The sequence below is a fragment of the Trichoderma citrinoviride genome (assembly GCF_003025115.1).
Source record: "Trichoderma citrinoviride strain TUCIM 6016 unplaced genomic scaffold BBK36scaffold_2, whole genome shotgun sequence".
Classification (NCBI taxonomy): Eukaryota; Fungi; Ascomycota; class Sordariomycetes; order Hypocreales; family Hypocreaceae; genus Trichoderma; species Trichoderma citrinoviride.
This window is the reverse complement of record NW_020194710.1, coordinates 1,953,020-1,969,492: the sequence shown is the minus strand read 5'-3', so window position 1 is coordinate 1,969,492 and position 16,473 is coordinate 1,953,020. Positions and strand designations below refer to the sequence as shown.

At 54.1% G+C, this 16,473-nt stretch overlaps 4 protein-coding genes across 4 annotated transcripts; all 4 read left to right on the top strand.

Annotated features, from left to right (window-relative positions):
* Positions 1-924: 924 nt before the first annotated feature.
* BBK36DRAFT_1156397 (MFS general substrate transporter) lies at positions 925-3,023 on the top strand (the record flags this gene model as incomplete). The annotated part of the gene is made up of 2 exons (XM_024893923.1): positions 925-1,198; positions 1,357-3,023. 2 exons carry the CDS (start codon positions 925-927, stop codon positions 3,021-3,023), a joined length of 1,941 nt encoding a protein of 646 aa, XP_024753162.1.
* Positions 3,024-4,650: 1,627 nt separating this feature from the next.
* Positions 4,651-6,219, top strand: BBK36DRAFT_1156396 (hypothetical protein; the record flags this gene model as incomplete). The annotated part of the gene is made up of 4 exons (XM_024893922.1): positions 4,651-4,984; positions 5,070-5,357; positions 5,413-5,543; positions 5,617-6,219. The coding sequence occupies 4 exons, from the start codon at positions 4,651-4,653 to the stop codon at positions 6,217-6,219; spliced, it is 1,356 nt and encodes a 451-aa protein (XP_024753161.1).
* A 1,097-nt stretch (positions 6,220-7,316) lies between these two features.
* Positions 7,317-8,490, top strand: BBK36DRAFT_1110550 (F-actin capping protein, beta subunit; the record flags this gene model as incomplete). The annotated part of the gene is made up of 4 exons (XM_024889598.1): positions 7,317-7,345; positions 7,544-7,784; positions 7,818-7,971; positions 8,096-8,490. The coding sequence occupies 4 exons, from the start codon at positions 7,317-7,319 to the stop codon at positions 8,488-8,490; spliced, it is 819 nt and encodes a 272-aa protein (XP_024753160.1).
* A 6,038-nt stretch (positions 8,491-14,528) lies between these two features.
* Positions 14,529-15,810, top strand: BBK36DRAFT_1166065 (NAD(P)-binding protein; the record flags this gene model as incomplete). Its single annotated transcript, XM_024894858.1, has 3 exons — positions 14,529-14,733; positions 14,821-15,121; positions 15,186-15,810. The coding sequence occupies 3 exons, from the start codon at positions 14,529-14,531 to the stop codon at positions 15,808-15,810; spliced, it is 1,131 nt and encodes a 376-aa protein (XP_024753159.1).
* Between the last annotated feature and the right edge of the window lie 663 nt (positions 15,811-16,473).

Here is a 16,473-nt window from a genome sequence, read left to right as displayed (position 1 = left end):
GTCTCCCCCACTTGGGCCGCCGTCAAACGCAGCAGCTTGATCTCATGCGCGCCAATCTCGGGAATAATCGCAACCAGAAACGAGGCGGACTTGTTCGACTTCTTGATTCAACGCCTCTTGCAGAGAACATGTTTGACCTCAGCTGACCTGCGAAGTCGCAAAAAAAAGGCGCGTTAACCCAGCCAGCTGGAGAGCAGCAGAACGGCGTAGCATCAGCTAAAATGGGTCACTGACGCAGAGAGCTCTCCACCCGATCAATGCTAAATCGCCTTCAGGTTAGTTTCTCGAAAAGAAGAAGGGCTAAACCAGGTCCATATTTAGAAGTGTAGATAGGCTCAAGCAGGACGGTCGGCAAACGAGAGGCGTTCTTCAACCGTTAGGGCGGCCCCGGAGCGAATAAGCGAAGGGCAGCATATGCAAGAGAAAGAGGGGGGATGTGATCGAGCTGCTTCATCGTGCAGCAGGCACATAAAGGGTTGCATCTCGCCCGTCGGGAGCACGAGGATGTGCCTGAGATCCTTCGGTTGGGCCTGCTACTGTTGAGATATGAGCTTGTCTGAAGGCATATCATCTCGTATTAGTCGAACCACGGTGTGTTTCTATTGAGCCTGATCGCCCACCCTCTGGCCGGCACCGCCCTGTTCGTCAGCAAAAGGCAGCAGCCAGTCGAGAAACAGCTGATGCTGCTCCGACCCTCGAACAAGCAAACACCAAGCGAATCTCACCGATCTTGACGCACGGATGCGAGCTCCAGCCTCTGGCCGGTTCATGATCGTTTTATTTCGTGTCCACAGCGAATTGCGGCAACGGCGCGGGGTGCATTAGCAGGCACAGGCACAGACCGCTTCCGGCTGGACTGGAGCCAATCACGTGGGTCAGCCTGTCACTGTGCTGTCACTGCCTGGCCGCGGTCAGACCACGACCATGACGCCACATCGCCCGGAGCTCCAAGGACGGCGCTTCTGGTCAGGGCTTTCCATCCTGTCCAAGCGATCCTACGCGACCTCGTCCTTCGAGGCCGACGACGAGCACTCCTCCGGCGACGACGAGATGAGCCTGCGCGACAGCTTCGACAGCGACGTGCGGCCGGGCGTGCCGGCGTACGCGGGCCACGATGCCCGACCGACCAGCAAGAAGGAGATCTGGGGGTGGTACAGTTACGGCTTCGCGGCCGAGACGTATGTCATTTGCGGCATTGGTGAGTCTTTGCTTTCGTGTTACGGTGCTGGTTTGTTTGATGAGTCTTGCTGTGTAATGACCGAGGATCAATTGGTTATGCCTTCATCATATGTTGGGGCTGTCAGGTCGTGACCCTTTTGAAAGTGAAAAGTCGTCGGCTAATATCATCCACAACAGCCTCCTTCATCCCAATCCTCCTAGAGACACTTGCTCGGGAGAATGGCGTTCTCCTGTCCGACCCGGACAAGCCGTGCGGCTCCAGCGACAGCAAATCTGAGGATGACGGCCAGTGTGTCGTCTATGTATTGGGCATCCAGATCAACACGGCGAGCTTTGCCATGTATACCTTTTCCGCCAGCGTCTTGCTGCAGGCACTGTTGGTCGTCAGCATCAGCTGCGCTGCCGACCATGGCAATTATCGAAAGCGGCTGCTTCTCGGCTTTGCCTGGCTGGGTGGCATCTCCGTCATGGCCTTCATCTTCATCAGCAAGGCCACGTATCTGCTCGGCGCCGTGTTGACAATCATCTCCAATACGTCCTTTGGCGCATCGTTTGTCCTGCTCAACTCCTTTCTCCCGCTTCTGGTTCGAAACCATCCGAACGTGATGGAAGCATACGTATCGGAAGGGCCTGACTCGGCGGATGGGCCCTTTGATTCCCGATATATAGATTCAACTGATGACCTGGAAGAGGCCATGGTCAATTCCACTTCGGGCCTGCTGCCTCCTGACGATCGGCATCAAAGGTATGGGCTGAAGCGAGTCGCAACCCATGAGGAGATTACTTCCAAGGAGCTTCAGCTCTCCACCCATATATCCTCTTTGGGCATCGGTATCGGCTACAGTGCTGCCTTGTTTGTGCAGTGCGCCTCCATCGCTATCCTTATTGCCATGAAGAACACGACCTGGTCCCAGAGGGTTGTGCTGTTCATTATCGGAGCCTGGTGGTCTGTATTCACCATCCCCGCTGCGCTGTGGCTGAGGCCAAGGCCGGGGCCTGCTCTGGTGATTAACGGGCGAAAAGACGGCGCTTCTTGGTGGGTATACCTGAAGTATGCATGGAAGTCTCTGTTTCGCACGATCCAGCTGGCAAGGCGTCTGTTGGACATTACCCTCTTTCTCGGTGGCTGGTTCCTCCTTTCGGATGCTATTGCCACAACGTCTTCTACTGCCGTCCTGTTCGCCAAGACCTCGCTCCACATGAAGCCATGGGCCTTGGGCATGATCAATGTCATCGCTACCATGGCTGGAATCTTTGGTGCCTTTGGCTGGGCCTGGATATCTCGGGCATTCAACCTGAAACCTCATCAGACAATCCTCGTCTGCATTGGGCTGTTTGAGCTCATCCCTATTTACGGCCTCCTGGGTTACCTGCCGTTTATCAAGCGATGGGGTGTTGTCGGACTGCAGCAGCCTTGGGAGATGTATCCCTTGGCCGCCGTGTATGGCCTCGTCATGGGCGGTCTGAGCAGCTACTGCCGCTCGCTTTTTGGCGAACTGATCCCGCCGGGATCTGAAGCCGCCTTTTACGCTCTGTATGCCATTACCGACAAAGGATCCAGCGTCTTCGGCCCTGCGATAGTGGGAGCCATCATCGATAAGACTGGAAGTATCAGACCTGCGTTTTGGTTCCTCGGCGCACTCGTTGGCCTCCCCGCTCCTCTCATCTACTTCATCAACGTTGAGCGTGGCAAGAGAGAGGGTGAGAAGCTCGCTGAAACCATTGAGGGATTCGACCCCGAGGATCATGCGGAGGATGAGCAAGTCGACGCAGAAGCGACTCGCGGGATACTAGCAGACTATGAGGCCACGGAGGGCAACGGCGACGCCTCCCATCGGCGGTGAGACTTTGATTTGATTTTTGGTTAGCAGCTGCACTTGGCTGCAGGGGCCAATACGCTTGTCTTTCTTGTTGCTGTTCCCGAATGGTTAGGGAAGTGTCAACAACCTGCTATGCATAGCGTAGGCGTTTTGTTTGGTCAGTGAGCTCTGGGTGTTGCCTTGGATTTTGAGACTTTGACTGGAAGCTTCTCGGCCAGTGTTTCGTTTGGAGCTTAGGGAGTGTTTTGATCAGGGCTATGCAGTAATAATATGATGATTTCCATTACCTATTCTCTATTCGCTGAGGAGCATTATTCACTTGTTGGCGCATGATGTGACGCCCCTATACAAACTGCCTTGACTGATCCAGCATCTGCGTCAACATAGCAGATCTGTCCTTAGTTCAAGCAAGCGACGCTCTATCTAGCAGCATGCCTTGGAGCAGGCATGTTCTCCCAAATGCCCTCGTAGTGACATTCTGGTCCGGGGATACCTTGCACTTGACAGGATCCAACCGCAGCACTATTCTGTTCAATGGACTGCGAATAGGATCTAGGCCACGCGGCTAATCAAGCCCCCCCCCCACCCCCCAGGCCGCTAAAAGGAACTTGATTGCAGTGAGGCTAGTGACTCGATTACAGTGGGGTTTCACGTTGGTTGTTCCCTCTTGCGCGTTCAGTCCGTCTCCCAGGCTATTTTTCGCTGCTTTTTCGCGTTGTACGGATTGATAGTGCCAGTGCGAGGTACCGTGTCACTGTAAGCGCCCGGGCAGGTACACCAGGCCGTTTCTTTTCTCTGTCGTTCTTAAGACGGCCTTTCTTATCTTCCTCCTCTCTGTGAGGTTGTTATTCTGTCCAGTAAAACACGTTGGATAGAAATCACGAGGGGCCAAGAGAGAAGAGAGCCATCGCCGGGCAGTCTCTTGAGCATCCTCCTCTTCTTTCATTGTTCTCTCTTCTCGCTTCTTTTCAGCCACAGCCTCCGCCGTGCAGGGACCGACTGCTGGCCTCTCGCCAATTTACGCTGCTGTCGAAACAAACAAACCCACTTCTGTTCGGTAAGCCGGAAATCAGAGAGCCCAGAAAAATCCGAGCCAAAGTCGCAGAAGAGAGAAAAAAAAAAAAGAAGAACGATCCATTGATTCAATTTCTGGCTTCTTGCACGACTCCCTGTCTATCCTCAATCTTGCTCCCTCATCAACTCGAAACCCCCCTTGTTCGCCCCCGGATTGCGGTGGCTTGACGCCCGCTCAGCTCCAGCCTGCGCCTCTTTTTTTCGCCAAAGGCACCGAGAGCCTTGTGCTGTCATCGACGAGTCGGTGCATAAGGAATCCCACCTTATCTCGTTGCTCCCCCGATCTCCCAGGGCCCGTGCCGCCGTTGCAGAACTGCCTGTGTGACCTATTTTATCGGCGGCGCTTGTGTTTACATACAGATCCGACCGAAGCCGAACGCACAATCAACAGCCGCGCCCCTCCCACAAGCTGCTTCGTGCGGTGCCGTCTTCTCGCCCTCTGTCAAGCGAGGCAGCAAGCTCGGTCGACAAAAGAGTCGCTGCGCCCTGAAGACGACCGCCGGCCGCCGGGAATCCCACGACTGTCGCGACGCTCCCCGCTTGCGCGACACCGCAGGCGCGCTGCCCACGGCCTGCGATGAGTTCCAAGCCCAAGAAGCGCTCTCGCCCTGCCGCGGATGGCGCCGCCAGTAATAACAATACCGACGGTGCCGTCGCGGACGAGAATCGTGCCGACTGTCCCTTCACTGTTACCGTCGTCTCAGAGCCGGAGCGCAGCGAGAGGGACGCACCCAAGTCGAAGAAGCGGAAGCACGACAAGTCCGAGGAGGATACAAACAAGAAGGTCCAGACGCAGAACGCAGTCTTCCATCCCGAGGGCAAGTTTAGGACAAGCCAATCGCTCAAGCTCTACTACGCCGTGGAACCCCGCAAGCAATGGCTCGACATGACACGGTACAACAGCTTCGTCCGTAAGTTCCATCCTTTCCGCATTCACTGTATTCTTCCTTCCTTAGGCCGATGGATTCATCTCTGACTGAACATGAATCTCTGCAGTCAACGGCGTCAAATATTATACCGAAGACTTTGTCTATGTGGCGAACGAGGCAACCATGGAACGACAAAACTCCCTCCCCGCCGGCGCTACCAAGGTTGCCAAGAAGGCCGATTACTGGGTGGCTCGGATATTGGAGGTTCGGGCCTCGGACGAGCATCACGTATACGCCCGCGTCTACTGGATGTACTGGCCCGAGGAGCTGCCGCTGGGTACTCTGGATGGCAAGAAACAAATCGCCGGTCGTCAGCCATACCATGGGCAGCACGAGCTGATCGCCTCCAACCACAGTGAGCATTCCGAGACGCCCTCGAGTGCATTCTTGTTTCGCTAACGGTTGAGCAGTGGACATCATCAATGTTGTCAGTGTGGTCATGGGGGTTAATGTCAAACAGTGGATAGAATCAAACGACGATGATATCCAAGAGTCTCTGTATTGGAGACAGGCGTTCAACTGTAGAACGTCGGAGCTATCGGTAAGTACCTACTGTGATGACCGTCCGGTCCGTTCCGTTATCAAAGTTGGTTGATATTGACATGTTCAAACAGTCAGTTGCCCTTGTCTGCAAGTGCAAGACTCCCGCCAATCCCGACAAAACGCTCGTTGGCTGCTCGAACAAGGAGTGCGAGGAATGGATGCACTACGAATGCCTGCTCGACGATGTCCTCTCACGAGTGTACGATCGACTGGGGACCGATATCCCCCATAAGTCGGGAGAACCAGTCATTAAGGAAGAGACGAAAGAGGACACCAAGGAGGAGCCAAAGGAGGCAGCCAAGGGAGACCTGCCGTACCGCCTGCTGAGCCCGTCGGTCGAGGGAGAAGACAGAAAGTCTCCCATTGTCGCCAGTACCGAGATAAAAGACCAGGTGCTTGTGAAGCATCGAGATGACGAGTCGTCCAAAGACACAGAAACGCCAACACCGGCACCGCCCAACGGCTCGGACAAGTCTTCAAAAACAGCCCCGGCTAAGAAAGGCAAGCGGAAGAAGTCGTCTAAGAAGCCTTGGGAGGGCCTCTTCGAAGCCACTCTGAAGATGAACGAAGGCCCGACCGTCTGGCAAATAACGGATCTAAGGGACCTCGAGGGGGGAGACAAACAGTGGACAGAACAGGCATATTGCCTGCTCTGCGACACTGTGATTGAGTGATTGGCGAGGCGGCGGCCTATGCACAACCATGCTCTTCTCTGGTGCTGTTATGCATTGGACAATAATTTTGTTTATGTCAGTATCATCTGTCTTATGGATGAGGGCAGTGGTGTTACTTTGCTTTCCTCCTCCTCAGGCTATCTATCTTGTTTACCTGAGCAATCGTCTATGTTAACATAATGTAAAGAAAGCAGCAAGCAAATGCTCAAGACAAAAGAAGAAGCGAAGGAGAAGAAAAGAAAAGAAAAGAAGAAGAGCAGCAGAAACGAGCCGGTATAGGTGACACAGCTCTGAAGAAGCAAGAATGAATAAAGGAACTGGCGGGGCGTTCTTGGGCAATTTGCGTTAAGGTACGGTTCGGGCCGGGCTACATGGTCAAGGTCAGGGGCAGGGGCGGAAACAAATGCTGGTCTGTCTGATATTCTCCCTTGACTAGAAGGGTCTTGGAAAAGGGGCGCTTGGTAGTTTAGGATTTGAGACTTGTGTGCTTTCGATTCTTCTTGGATTTGCGTCCTTGGTTGATTGAGGTTTAGGGGGGGGGCTTTATTGAGGGAGCGTTTGCGGATTCTTGCCTTCTTCTCCGTCTTGTTTTTTCTATGCCCAAGAAAGGTAGATTGCAGAAATAATGTATGACTTGTGAGAAGGGTTGAATGAGAATTTGAAAGTCTTTATGATTTGTGCTTGCATAGACTTTTAATAGATGCCTCGAAAGACGCTCATGTCGTGGACTTAAGGAAATACGTTCACATATCGTCCATTCAATCGTACCTAGGTAGGTAAGACGCTACTGCTCTCAAGCACCAACAGCTCGTGGAGCTCCATGACCTTGGCGGGGTCAGTCCAAAGCAGCTCCTATTCCGTTAGCAGTTTGAGCCCCAGAGAGCTGCCGCTAGCCGGCGTCTTACAGGCCCGTTGCTGGTGACGTGACCCCCTGGGCGACCCGACCCCTACCATGGAGTTCGAAACCCCGCGACCTTTGGACAGCATCTTGGGCTTCACGCCGCTTGACCGACCTCTGCCTCGAACATCGACAACCACTCACAACTCCTTCAATCACCACTTGAGGCTGCGTCCACCGCAGCGAACCGGCAATTGCAATGGCTGCGGATCCCTTTGACTCGGCGCTGTGAGCTTTCCTCCCCTTATCCCCTCCCGTCCTCTCCTCCTCTTCTCATCCCCCTCCATGCCACGCATCCCCCCCCTGATGCTTCTCTCAAAGAACCTTTGCCCTGTCACCATCCCAACCGCCCTTCCCCTCCCCCCCCAAATTTCCGACTCACACCTGAACAATTCCAACTAACTCGTCCACTTCTCCCCTGTCCAGCGACCTCCTCCGCCGCCTGAACCCGAAACACACGAGCGAGCACCTCAACGCAATCATCTCCCTGGCCCCGGACCTGACCGAGGACCTCCTCTCGTCCGTGGACCAGCCCCTCACCGTCAAGCGCTGCAAGCAGACGGGCCGCGACTACCTGCTCTGCGACTACAACCGCGACGGCGACAGCTACCGCTCCCCGTGGAGCAACCAGTTCGACCCGCCGCTGGACGAGGGCGGCGTGGGCGGCGTCGGGCCCGGCGGCAGCGAGGGCGCCGGCGAGGGCGCCATCCCCAACGAGCGGGTGCGCAAGATGGAGGTCAAGGCCAACGAGGCCTTTGACATTTACCGGGAGCTGTACTACGAGGGCGGCGTGAGCAGCGTCTATCTGTGGAACCTGGATGACGGGTTTGCGGGCGTGGTGTTGGTTAAGAAAGGTGCGTTTTCGTTTGCCCTATTGTGTTCCGTCCCTGCATGGGATATATATACATACGTTGGTTGTATGAAATTGTTCTTGTTGTGGTGAAACTGACTGTGATTTTTTTTTTCTGTGCTTCGCAGCTGCCACCCCCGGCACCAACACCGAAGGCGTCTGGGACTCGATCCACGTCTTCGAGGCCATCGAGCGCGGCCGCACGACGCACTACAAGCTCACCTCCACCGTCATCCTGTCCCTGTCGACCAACGTCGAGGGCACCGTCGGCGACATGGACCTCAGCGGCAACATGACGCGCCAGGTCGAGCAGGACCTGCCCGTCGAGAACGACGACAGCCACATTGCAAACGTCGGCCGCCTCGTCGAGGACATGGAGCTCAAGATGCGCAACCTGCTGCAGGACGTCTACTTTGGCAAGGCCAAGGACGTGGTGGGCGACCTGCGGAGCGTGGGCAGCCTGAGCGACGGGGCGAAGGAGAGGGAGACGCAGAGGGAGCTGATTGGGAGCATGAAGCGGTGATGATGGGGGGTTACAGCTATGTATAGATTTGGGAGAGAGAGAGTTTTTTTTTTTCGTCTTTTTAGAAAGAGCTGAGCTTGAATTGAAGCGTTCATGTTCCCTCTGTTGGAAGCCAACATGGGTTCCTTTGTCTCCTTGTATCGAGAGGTGGAATAAGTGAGCGGGGCTTGTGATGTCTGTGCCTTATCTGTTCTCGGGAGTGTATCCAGGCTTTGAACGTTGAGGCCAGGCGTAGTTATTTGTATCAAAAGCAGCATGTGCAGTCTTTGGGAAGATTACCGAGCCATACATGGTAGAGTCGAGCTATCTTTGTATCTTCTCCTCAGATGAAAGAACATCACAAATGCTCTATCAATGGGCTCTGTACTATGGTCCAAAAGACATGCAGAAGAAGAAAAGGTGGGTTAAAAAAAAGGCAAAAACTATATATATATATGATATTAGTTCTTGATCATTCTTACCAAAAGGAAGGGAATTGTCTCTTCGGAGTTCATTGACCTAAGACTTGTATATACGACCACCCCCCCCCCCCCCCCCCCCCTCCCTCTTTTATTAAAGCCGCCGTTTCTATTTGGTGCTTCTCCTGAGAGCCAAGGTATCTGGCATTCAAACCTTGCTTGAGTCGAAACCAAGGTTCATCACTGGAAGTTGATGCATGCCGAGCATGAGGGATCATCACATTTCATGCCTTACCACTTTTACGTCCCAATAGGAACCCGAATCAAACTACTTGTGCCTACTTTGATACTATTTTGATTCAGATATATTCTTGGCAACATATGAATGGTCCATGCCCCTCGCGTCACATTCAAGTCAAAGAGCATGCCACCAACGAGGTAGCTAGTAGTTCCTATTTCTAACGATACCTTCTTGTAGGACAGACTTCTCTGCTTTGCTCCTCTCCTCTTCTCCATGGAAAACAGTCCACTCGCAATAACCAACAGCACAACCCTACAAGCCTACACCAAATATAACTACATACTACTACACAATGCTATCTATAGTCCCCCCAACACCGTAACATCAACCCATACAGCCACACACAAAAGACGTAACCCCTGCGCTGTAACTCAGGCCATACTTGCCGTCAGCATTCGGCAATGCGTACATGTAGTAGTAGTAGGATCATCTTAGTATATGCAAGCAATGCTTCCCAATGACGAAGAATGGGGGAAAAAAAAAACCTGGCTGAGTCATAAAGAGTCGACAGTATTCCTGGCTTGCCAATATGAAGCCAAAAAGGCCCGGCACATTGCATGCCGAGCGTGTTGCGTGCCTTACAAGAGCCGACATCTCGCACACGCGGAGTCTACGTCGCTATCGCGGACAGAGTCCTCCCCGTACAATCACTTGTACGGAGCACCACAACTCCGCGCGTGGGTAGTATTTTGATAGGCAGAATAATCTTAATCATGATAGTCATTACTTTTAGCTGTATTTCCTATATCTCCGCGTATTTCCTATATCTCCGCCTAACAAGTTGGCCAAGATCATATGCAGATAGTAGTATGTATTTAGGACTGTTTGTTGATCAGTATTCAGTCGGAGATCATCAGATTGTGCCTGATTTTCAATCTTCCCACCGAGGCCCATGCCCGCTGGGCCCGCGGACAATACCCTGTTGCGGATAGACACGAACGGAGCGGAGTGCAGCGGATTTCCGGCATATCCTAGACTTGCGATATCCAGATGCTGTCATATTCTATGACTTACAGCATGTTCAGACCGAGTCCAAAGAGAGAAAACTCCAGAGATTGCCTTGGTATGCGATGGAACCGAGATGGAAATATACCCGACGCATACTCTTCGTAGGAACCAAAAACCCCCTTGTCCACATCGCTCCCCTGGACGCAAAAATCCGACGCAACTCGAGGCTGGGCCCCCCGTGACGATGGGCGGTAGATTGCTTGCTGCACCTGGGCGGATCCCTTGCGATGCTGCTCTTATGCTCATTCGCAGAATCTCTGGGGTGGTCAAATGCTGCTCAAAAAATGCAACATCGTCACAAGGAGGCCCATTTTCTGCGGCTGATGCTAGCGTGCCGGTTTGATTCAATCAAAGCGACCAAGTGGCCCCCTGATAGAGTGTGCCAAAGGTATTCCACACACTTCAAGGATGAGGGCGATCCGTCTTGTTGGGGAGGGATATCTTTGCTTTTACCCGTAAAGGCACTGTCCTTTTCCTTGACCTCTTGCACTTGCAACACCTGGGCACGACTTATGGTGAGTCAGGTGATGATGGTGATACTGCCGAGGAACCCCAAGGTAAGCTCAGTCGTTCAACCTCATCATACGTACACACGCAGAGCTCCGCTTCCTTGAGCGTGCTCACCCTTGCTCACCCTCGCTCACCTCGGTCTAGACGTGCAGGCAGAGCGGAGCTGACAAAAAGCCCTGACGGTGAAACATGTCAAAGCAGCATGGCGTTGCTGTCCATGACTCGGCATTGGATGTCCGTATGCTGCATTGGTAGCGTGCGGTAAGGAGCACAAAAAAGGAATTGGCAATTCCAGCCTCGGAGGATCTGTACTGGCGAGCCGTCCTCGCCTACCAAGTACATGTCCGAGTAGTACCGCGAGGTGGTGGCAGTAACGACATCCTTGCCGGTCACCTACATATTGACCTGCAGCAACCCATACTCGGCAGACATGATGTGCAGATTACTTTAATATGAGTTAGTACTTTTCTTTCGTGTCCAACAAGTACCATATGCAAGCTAGCACCTACCATATTCTGTAATCATTGCGTCTGCGATTAGAATGCGTCTCCCTGCTCCGAAGACCATGTATTGCTGTCTTAGACACGGCACGCTTTGGCAAGAGGCGAACAGCCGCGCAGGGCTACCTCCTGCATGTGGCAGTCGAGAAAGCGAGTGTTTGGCCTGGTACACGTCCGTACAAGTACAGAGGAGAGGCGCATCCAAGTCGTGGGTGTGGGTCTTATTGGATTCGACTGCTCCCTGTCCCTCGTAATTAAAAAGCAGGCAGGCGGGTGGGTTGATTGTTTGCTTGTTTGTAAGCCACGGGTTTCTCAACTGCGTTCAGTTGGATTCTGTAGACACAAGGGACATGCACTTCGGCTCCGAGTCATGTTGCAATGACGGGCTTCACCCTCCGAGTATATACCCCACGATCTGGGCGTTGGAGGGGGAGGAAGAGAGCGCATGAAGAGGAAAGCTCATACTACGTCGAACCGTCTTCAAGCCTGTGTGACAAAAATGCGGTCAGCTTTTGTTGTGTCTTAGACGTCGAGTCATTGGCTGAGGTGCTCTTTTCTAGAACGACGCTTGGAACAATATGCAGCAAACCCCGCACCCCACGTCTCGTCCAGTGCCTTATTGGCATAAAACAGCGTCAAGTACATGAGCCATATGCGTCCTCATCTCTCGGAGGTTGTCAAGGGAGATGGGCTGGTGTATCGGCGAACGTCTTCTTGGCCGATTCTGGGCCAAGATTACAAGGTAAAAGGCACAAGAGTACACCCATGAGCCTAGCATCTGCTGTTCATGGCCCCCATTCGGAGCGGTTCGTCCCACCTGAAGGCTGCACATGGCGCAACAAGAGTCCCACTGGCCTAGTGTCACAAGGGCAGAGGCCAAAAGCGATGGCTTCCAAGGTGGTGGCGCCACTCATTGTTCCGGTCGGGCGGCGGCGTCGGGTCGGGTCGCAGATTGGATTGCAGAAAGCACGCTGAACATGGCAGCCACCGAGGGGTTCGCAGACGGGGTCTCAGTATCCGTCCGTGTTAGTGAAGACATGGGCATGGAGTCCGATTTTGTCTTGTGAGCACGAGAGTACTATGTCCTAATAAGGCATATTGAAGCCGGAATTGCAAGCCAACGACCGAGGAGCCCTGACGGCAATGACGAAACGGCAACGGCATGAGCCATGGATGTTCAAGGCGCTATTGCAACTGTCATGTAGGAGTTGGCAAGCATTATTTGATGGTGGTGGCGCCGCGACGCGTGCAATGACTTGACACGCATAATGGCTGAGTCGCCGCACCAACCCGCGGGAGCTGGCACGACCTGCGGCCAACTTGTGCCATTTTTAGCTCCCACATGAAGAGCAGAGACATGATACTCGTACATGATGCGAGGGAGGGACCAGACAATCCGCTAGGCTTGGCGATGAGGACGAGAGCCAGAGGGCGAGAGCCAGAAGAGCCAGAGTCTTGATAGTCAAGACATGAGATGGAGACTCGGCCGACTGTCTGGCAAATAACAACAGCCCGCTTAGCCCGCCACAGCGGTGGGGATATCAGGCAGGGATACTGGGACCTGGCAGCGGTTAGCCGCTTCGAAACTCAGCACGTCTATCCACGTCCATGTGCATACTCGTACAGTGCTGGACAGGCCCTGTCCTCTTGTCTGGTAGGACCAGCGTAACACATCCGTCGTCGTACAGATGAGTCCTTGGTTTTGGGCTGCAGGCTTTCGTCCACCGCAGCTGTCAGTTGTTTGCTGGGGCGAGTCTCTGTGCGGGCAGCCGGCCTGGAGACGCAGCAGAGAGGGGGCGAGAAACCAGCGACTGGGATTGGAGCCTTGGTCATGGGCCGGGTGCTGCTCCAGGGCCTCGAAGCCATCGCCAGTCAATCAGCACTGTGTCGTGTCGTCTTCCGCTCCCTGTCTCGCCGGCCAGTCACAGCCCATGCGTGCCTGGATGGTGCCTGGAGCTCTCCCGCAAAGTCTCGGTACTTCGTATGGTGACCTGCTGGGCAGCGCGGGCAGTGTCGCACTCGCAGAGATGACAACCTGCATCCGGGCTCCATGTTGCAGTTGAGATTGATGGAAGCAGACGAGCCCGGTCGAGCTTCGGCTAACGTCCCCGTCCCCAGGGCCTGACCTCGCACTTGCGGTTTAGTGGACGGTAGCACCTGTGGCACCTGTAATAACTGACATGCTCCCCATGAGCGCATCCAATGTACTCGCTCCTCCTTGCCTGAGACATCGTCACTGCCTCGTTCCTTTCTACCACTCTGACAAGGCGCACTGTACCTCAATACTACAATCCTCCGCGACAGCTGCCGGTAGAGCAAAAATAACACGGCATGACAAACCGCCGTCTTCGCGATTCTGGCGGTGGAACAAGGGCAGCATTGATCTTGTCCGCCGTCTGTGGTGGGGGTCTCTTCCAGGTTCTCTTTTTTTGAGGGGGGCCTCTTTTTGCGTGGATGCATTGCATGCGCCGGATTCTTCAAGGCGGCGGCAAAACCCCTCCATGGCCCGGTCTCTCCATACAAGCGACCTTGCCTGGCCTTGACAATCCACCCGTCCCATCCACTCCGTCTCAGGCACCTGCTTGGCTTGTGTCTGTTGTCTCTCTTGACTCTTGACTCTTGACTCTGCCCGTCTCTTTCGTCTGCGAGATACAAAAGAAAAATACCCCGAGTTTGCCTTTTGTCTCCTGCCTCTCGCTTCGGCTCCCGCTTCAGCTTCCCCGGCACAGTGCGCCGCTGCCCTGTCCTTGCTGGCATTTTGTTCTTCTTCGTTCTGCTCTGCCCTTTGCATTGCTTTACCTCTTGCCTCTTGTCCTGCTCAGCTGTACGAGTCCTCTGCTCTGCTTGTTGTGGTTGCTGCTCGTTTTCGCTCTCCGGCAGTTTTGCGTGGGTGATCCGGGTCCCTGGACCGAACCACCTCCTCAAAAGGCTTACAGCTTACCCGTAGCCTTTTAGTACCCAAGGCAGCCTTCGACCTCCCTCTTTCTCTTCCCTCACCCTCTCTTTTCTGCCCCCCTCTCTTCCTTCCTCCCCCCAACTCTTTTCCCCTCTTCCTCCTACTTCCTCGTCTGCCCCGAGCTTGAGAAAGCTGTGCACAGCTCACGGCATCTCCTACGTCGCCCGACGCTGGAATAACTTGACCCCCTTCGGCACTTCCTTAGCGAAGCTGCTCCCTCCCGGCTCGAATATAGACCGACAAAGGCGTCTTCATCGCAGAAACGCAGTCGCTCGCTCGACATCGTGGCCCGCCACTACGCATCCTGACAACCTTGCTACTATACAGCCCCCGCCTCCTTGCACGCGATAGCAGCAGCTTCGAAAATGGCTGACGAGAAGCCGTCGGTCCTCATCATTGGCGGCTTGGGCTATATCGGCCGCTTCCTTGCCCAGCACATCCACAAGAACAATCTTGCCTCAGAAGTCCGAATCGTCGACAAGGTCCTGCCCCAGCTCGCCTGGCTGGCGCCTGAATTCTCGGAAGCATGCGCCCAGAGCAAGTTCATGCAGGCCGACGCTAGCAAGCCGGGTACGTAGCTGTCCTTTACCATCCCCATCCTCCTCTGCCCTCCGCGAATGGCCGTCACTAACAAGCCTTGTGTGCTGCTATGAATAGAGGCTCTAGTCAAAGTGTTCGACCGACCCGACGGCAAGCAGTGGGACTATGTCTTCAACTGCGGTGGCGAGACGCGATACTCCCAGGAAGACGAGGTTTACAAGCTCAGGTCCTTGGACCTTTCCCTTGCGGTTGGCCAGGAGGCTGCCAAGCGCAAAGTCAAAGTCTTTGTCGAGCTAAGCACGGGCATGGTATACAAGTCAGATTCAGTTCCCAGCAAGGAGGGAGACAAGTTGAAGCCATGGAGCAAGATTGCCGTCTTCAAGCTGCAGGCAGAGGAGGCACTAGCCAAGATCGAAGGGTAAGCTACACTTGGACCGTTCCTTACCCCAAGCCCTATGAGTCTGACAATGTCGTGTCTACAGGCTCAACCTCGTCATTGTCCGCCTTCCTCATGTGTACGGCCCCTACGCTTCTCAATGGGTAGCGACAGCCCTATGCATGGCACGCGTTTACCAGCACATCGAGGGCGAAATGAAGTGGCTGTGGACCAAAGATTTGCGCACCAACACTGCGCATATCCACGATGTATCCCGAGCCCTCTGGGACATTGCCGCCTGGTACGACGCCGGCAAGCCCAACTGGGACGAGAGCGAGATGGGCAAGGTGCCCGTATTCAATGTGGTGGACAAGGGCGCCACCACGCAGGGCACCATTGCTGACATTATTGGCGAAATCTTCAAAATCGAGACGGGCTTCCAGGGTCAGCTGATCAGCACTTTCGCGAGGATGAACCTCGACAGCGTGGTCGACGATGTCAACGACGAGATCCTCGGCCCCTGGGCTGATCTGCTATCCGACGCCGGCATCACACGGCCAGGCCCGCTGACGCCGTTCATGGAGAAGGAGCTTCTCAAGGACACCGACCTCAGCATGGATGGCAGCAGGTTGGAAGAGATTGTGGGTTTCAAGTACGAGAAACCCGTCATCACCAAAGAGCTTGTTGAAGAGGTCATTGAGAGCTACAAGCAGATGAAGTGGTGGCCATGAGGAGAGTTGAGCGAAACCCCACGCGAGGCCTGGAGCGTGATACAACAAAAGCATGACCGAATCGATGTCGAACTCCTCTCGACACATATGCATACTTGAAAAAGCAAGCGGCCAATTGACGCCCACGCACACCTCGTGGTTGAACAGCTTGCAGACGGGGGCGGATGGCCCTTGGAAGTAAGGAAACACCAGGCGTGGTAATCTTGGGATCTACGGAAATGCCGATTGAGGATTTGAACGAGCCAGCGAGCAATTTCTGAAACTCTGTATCATTAGATATCCACACGGTTCCGAAAGAGTAGCACGATATCCGCCCGGGAGTTGAGTTCAAACGCAGATGCAGGGCTTGTCCTTTTTCTTTGTCCCCCCCCTTTTTTTTTTTTTTTTTTTTTGGTTTTTTCATGTTCACGTTCCCGTATACTCCTGATTCCCTTTCTTGTTTCCAATTTCGTTTCTGTACTATCAAGGGCCTGGTGGAATGCGAATAATGGGATGCGGTCTGTGGTCTGCGGTTGTGTGGCCTGGTTGCGAGTCTCTGTGGAGGCATGCTGTTTACCCTGCTGTACACGAATCTAGTAACTGGAGAATAGTTGTCCCTAATATAACTTTAGGACCTCTGACTTGATTCACCGATGCATTAGTACCGTAAGTAAAGGGTTGCTC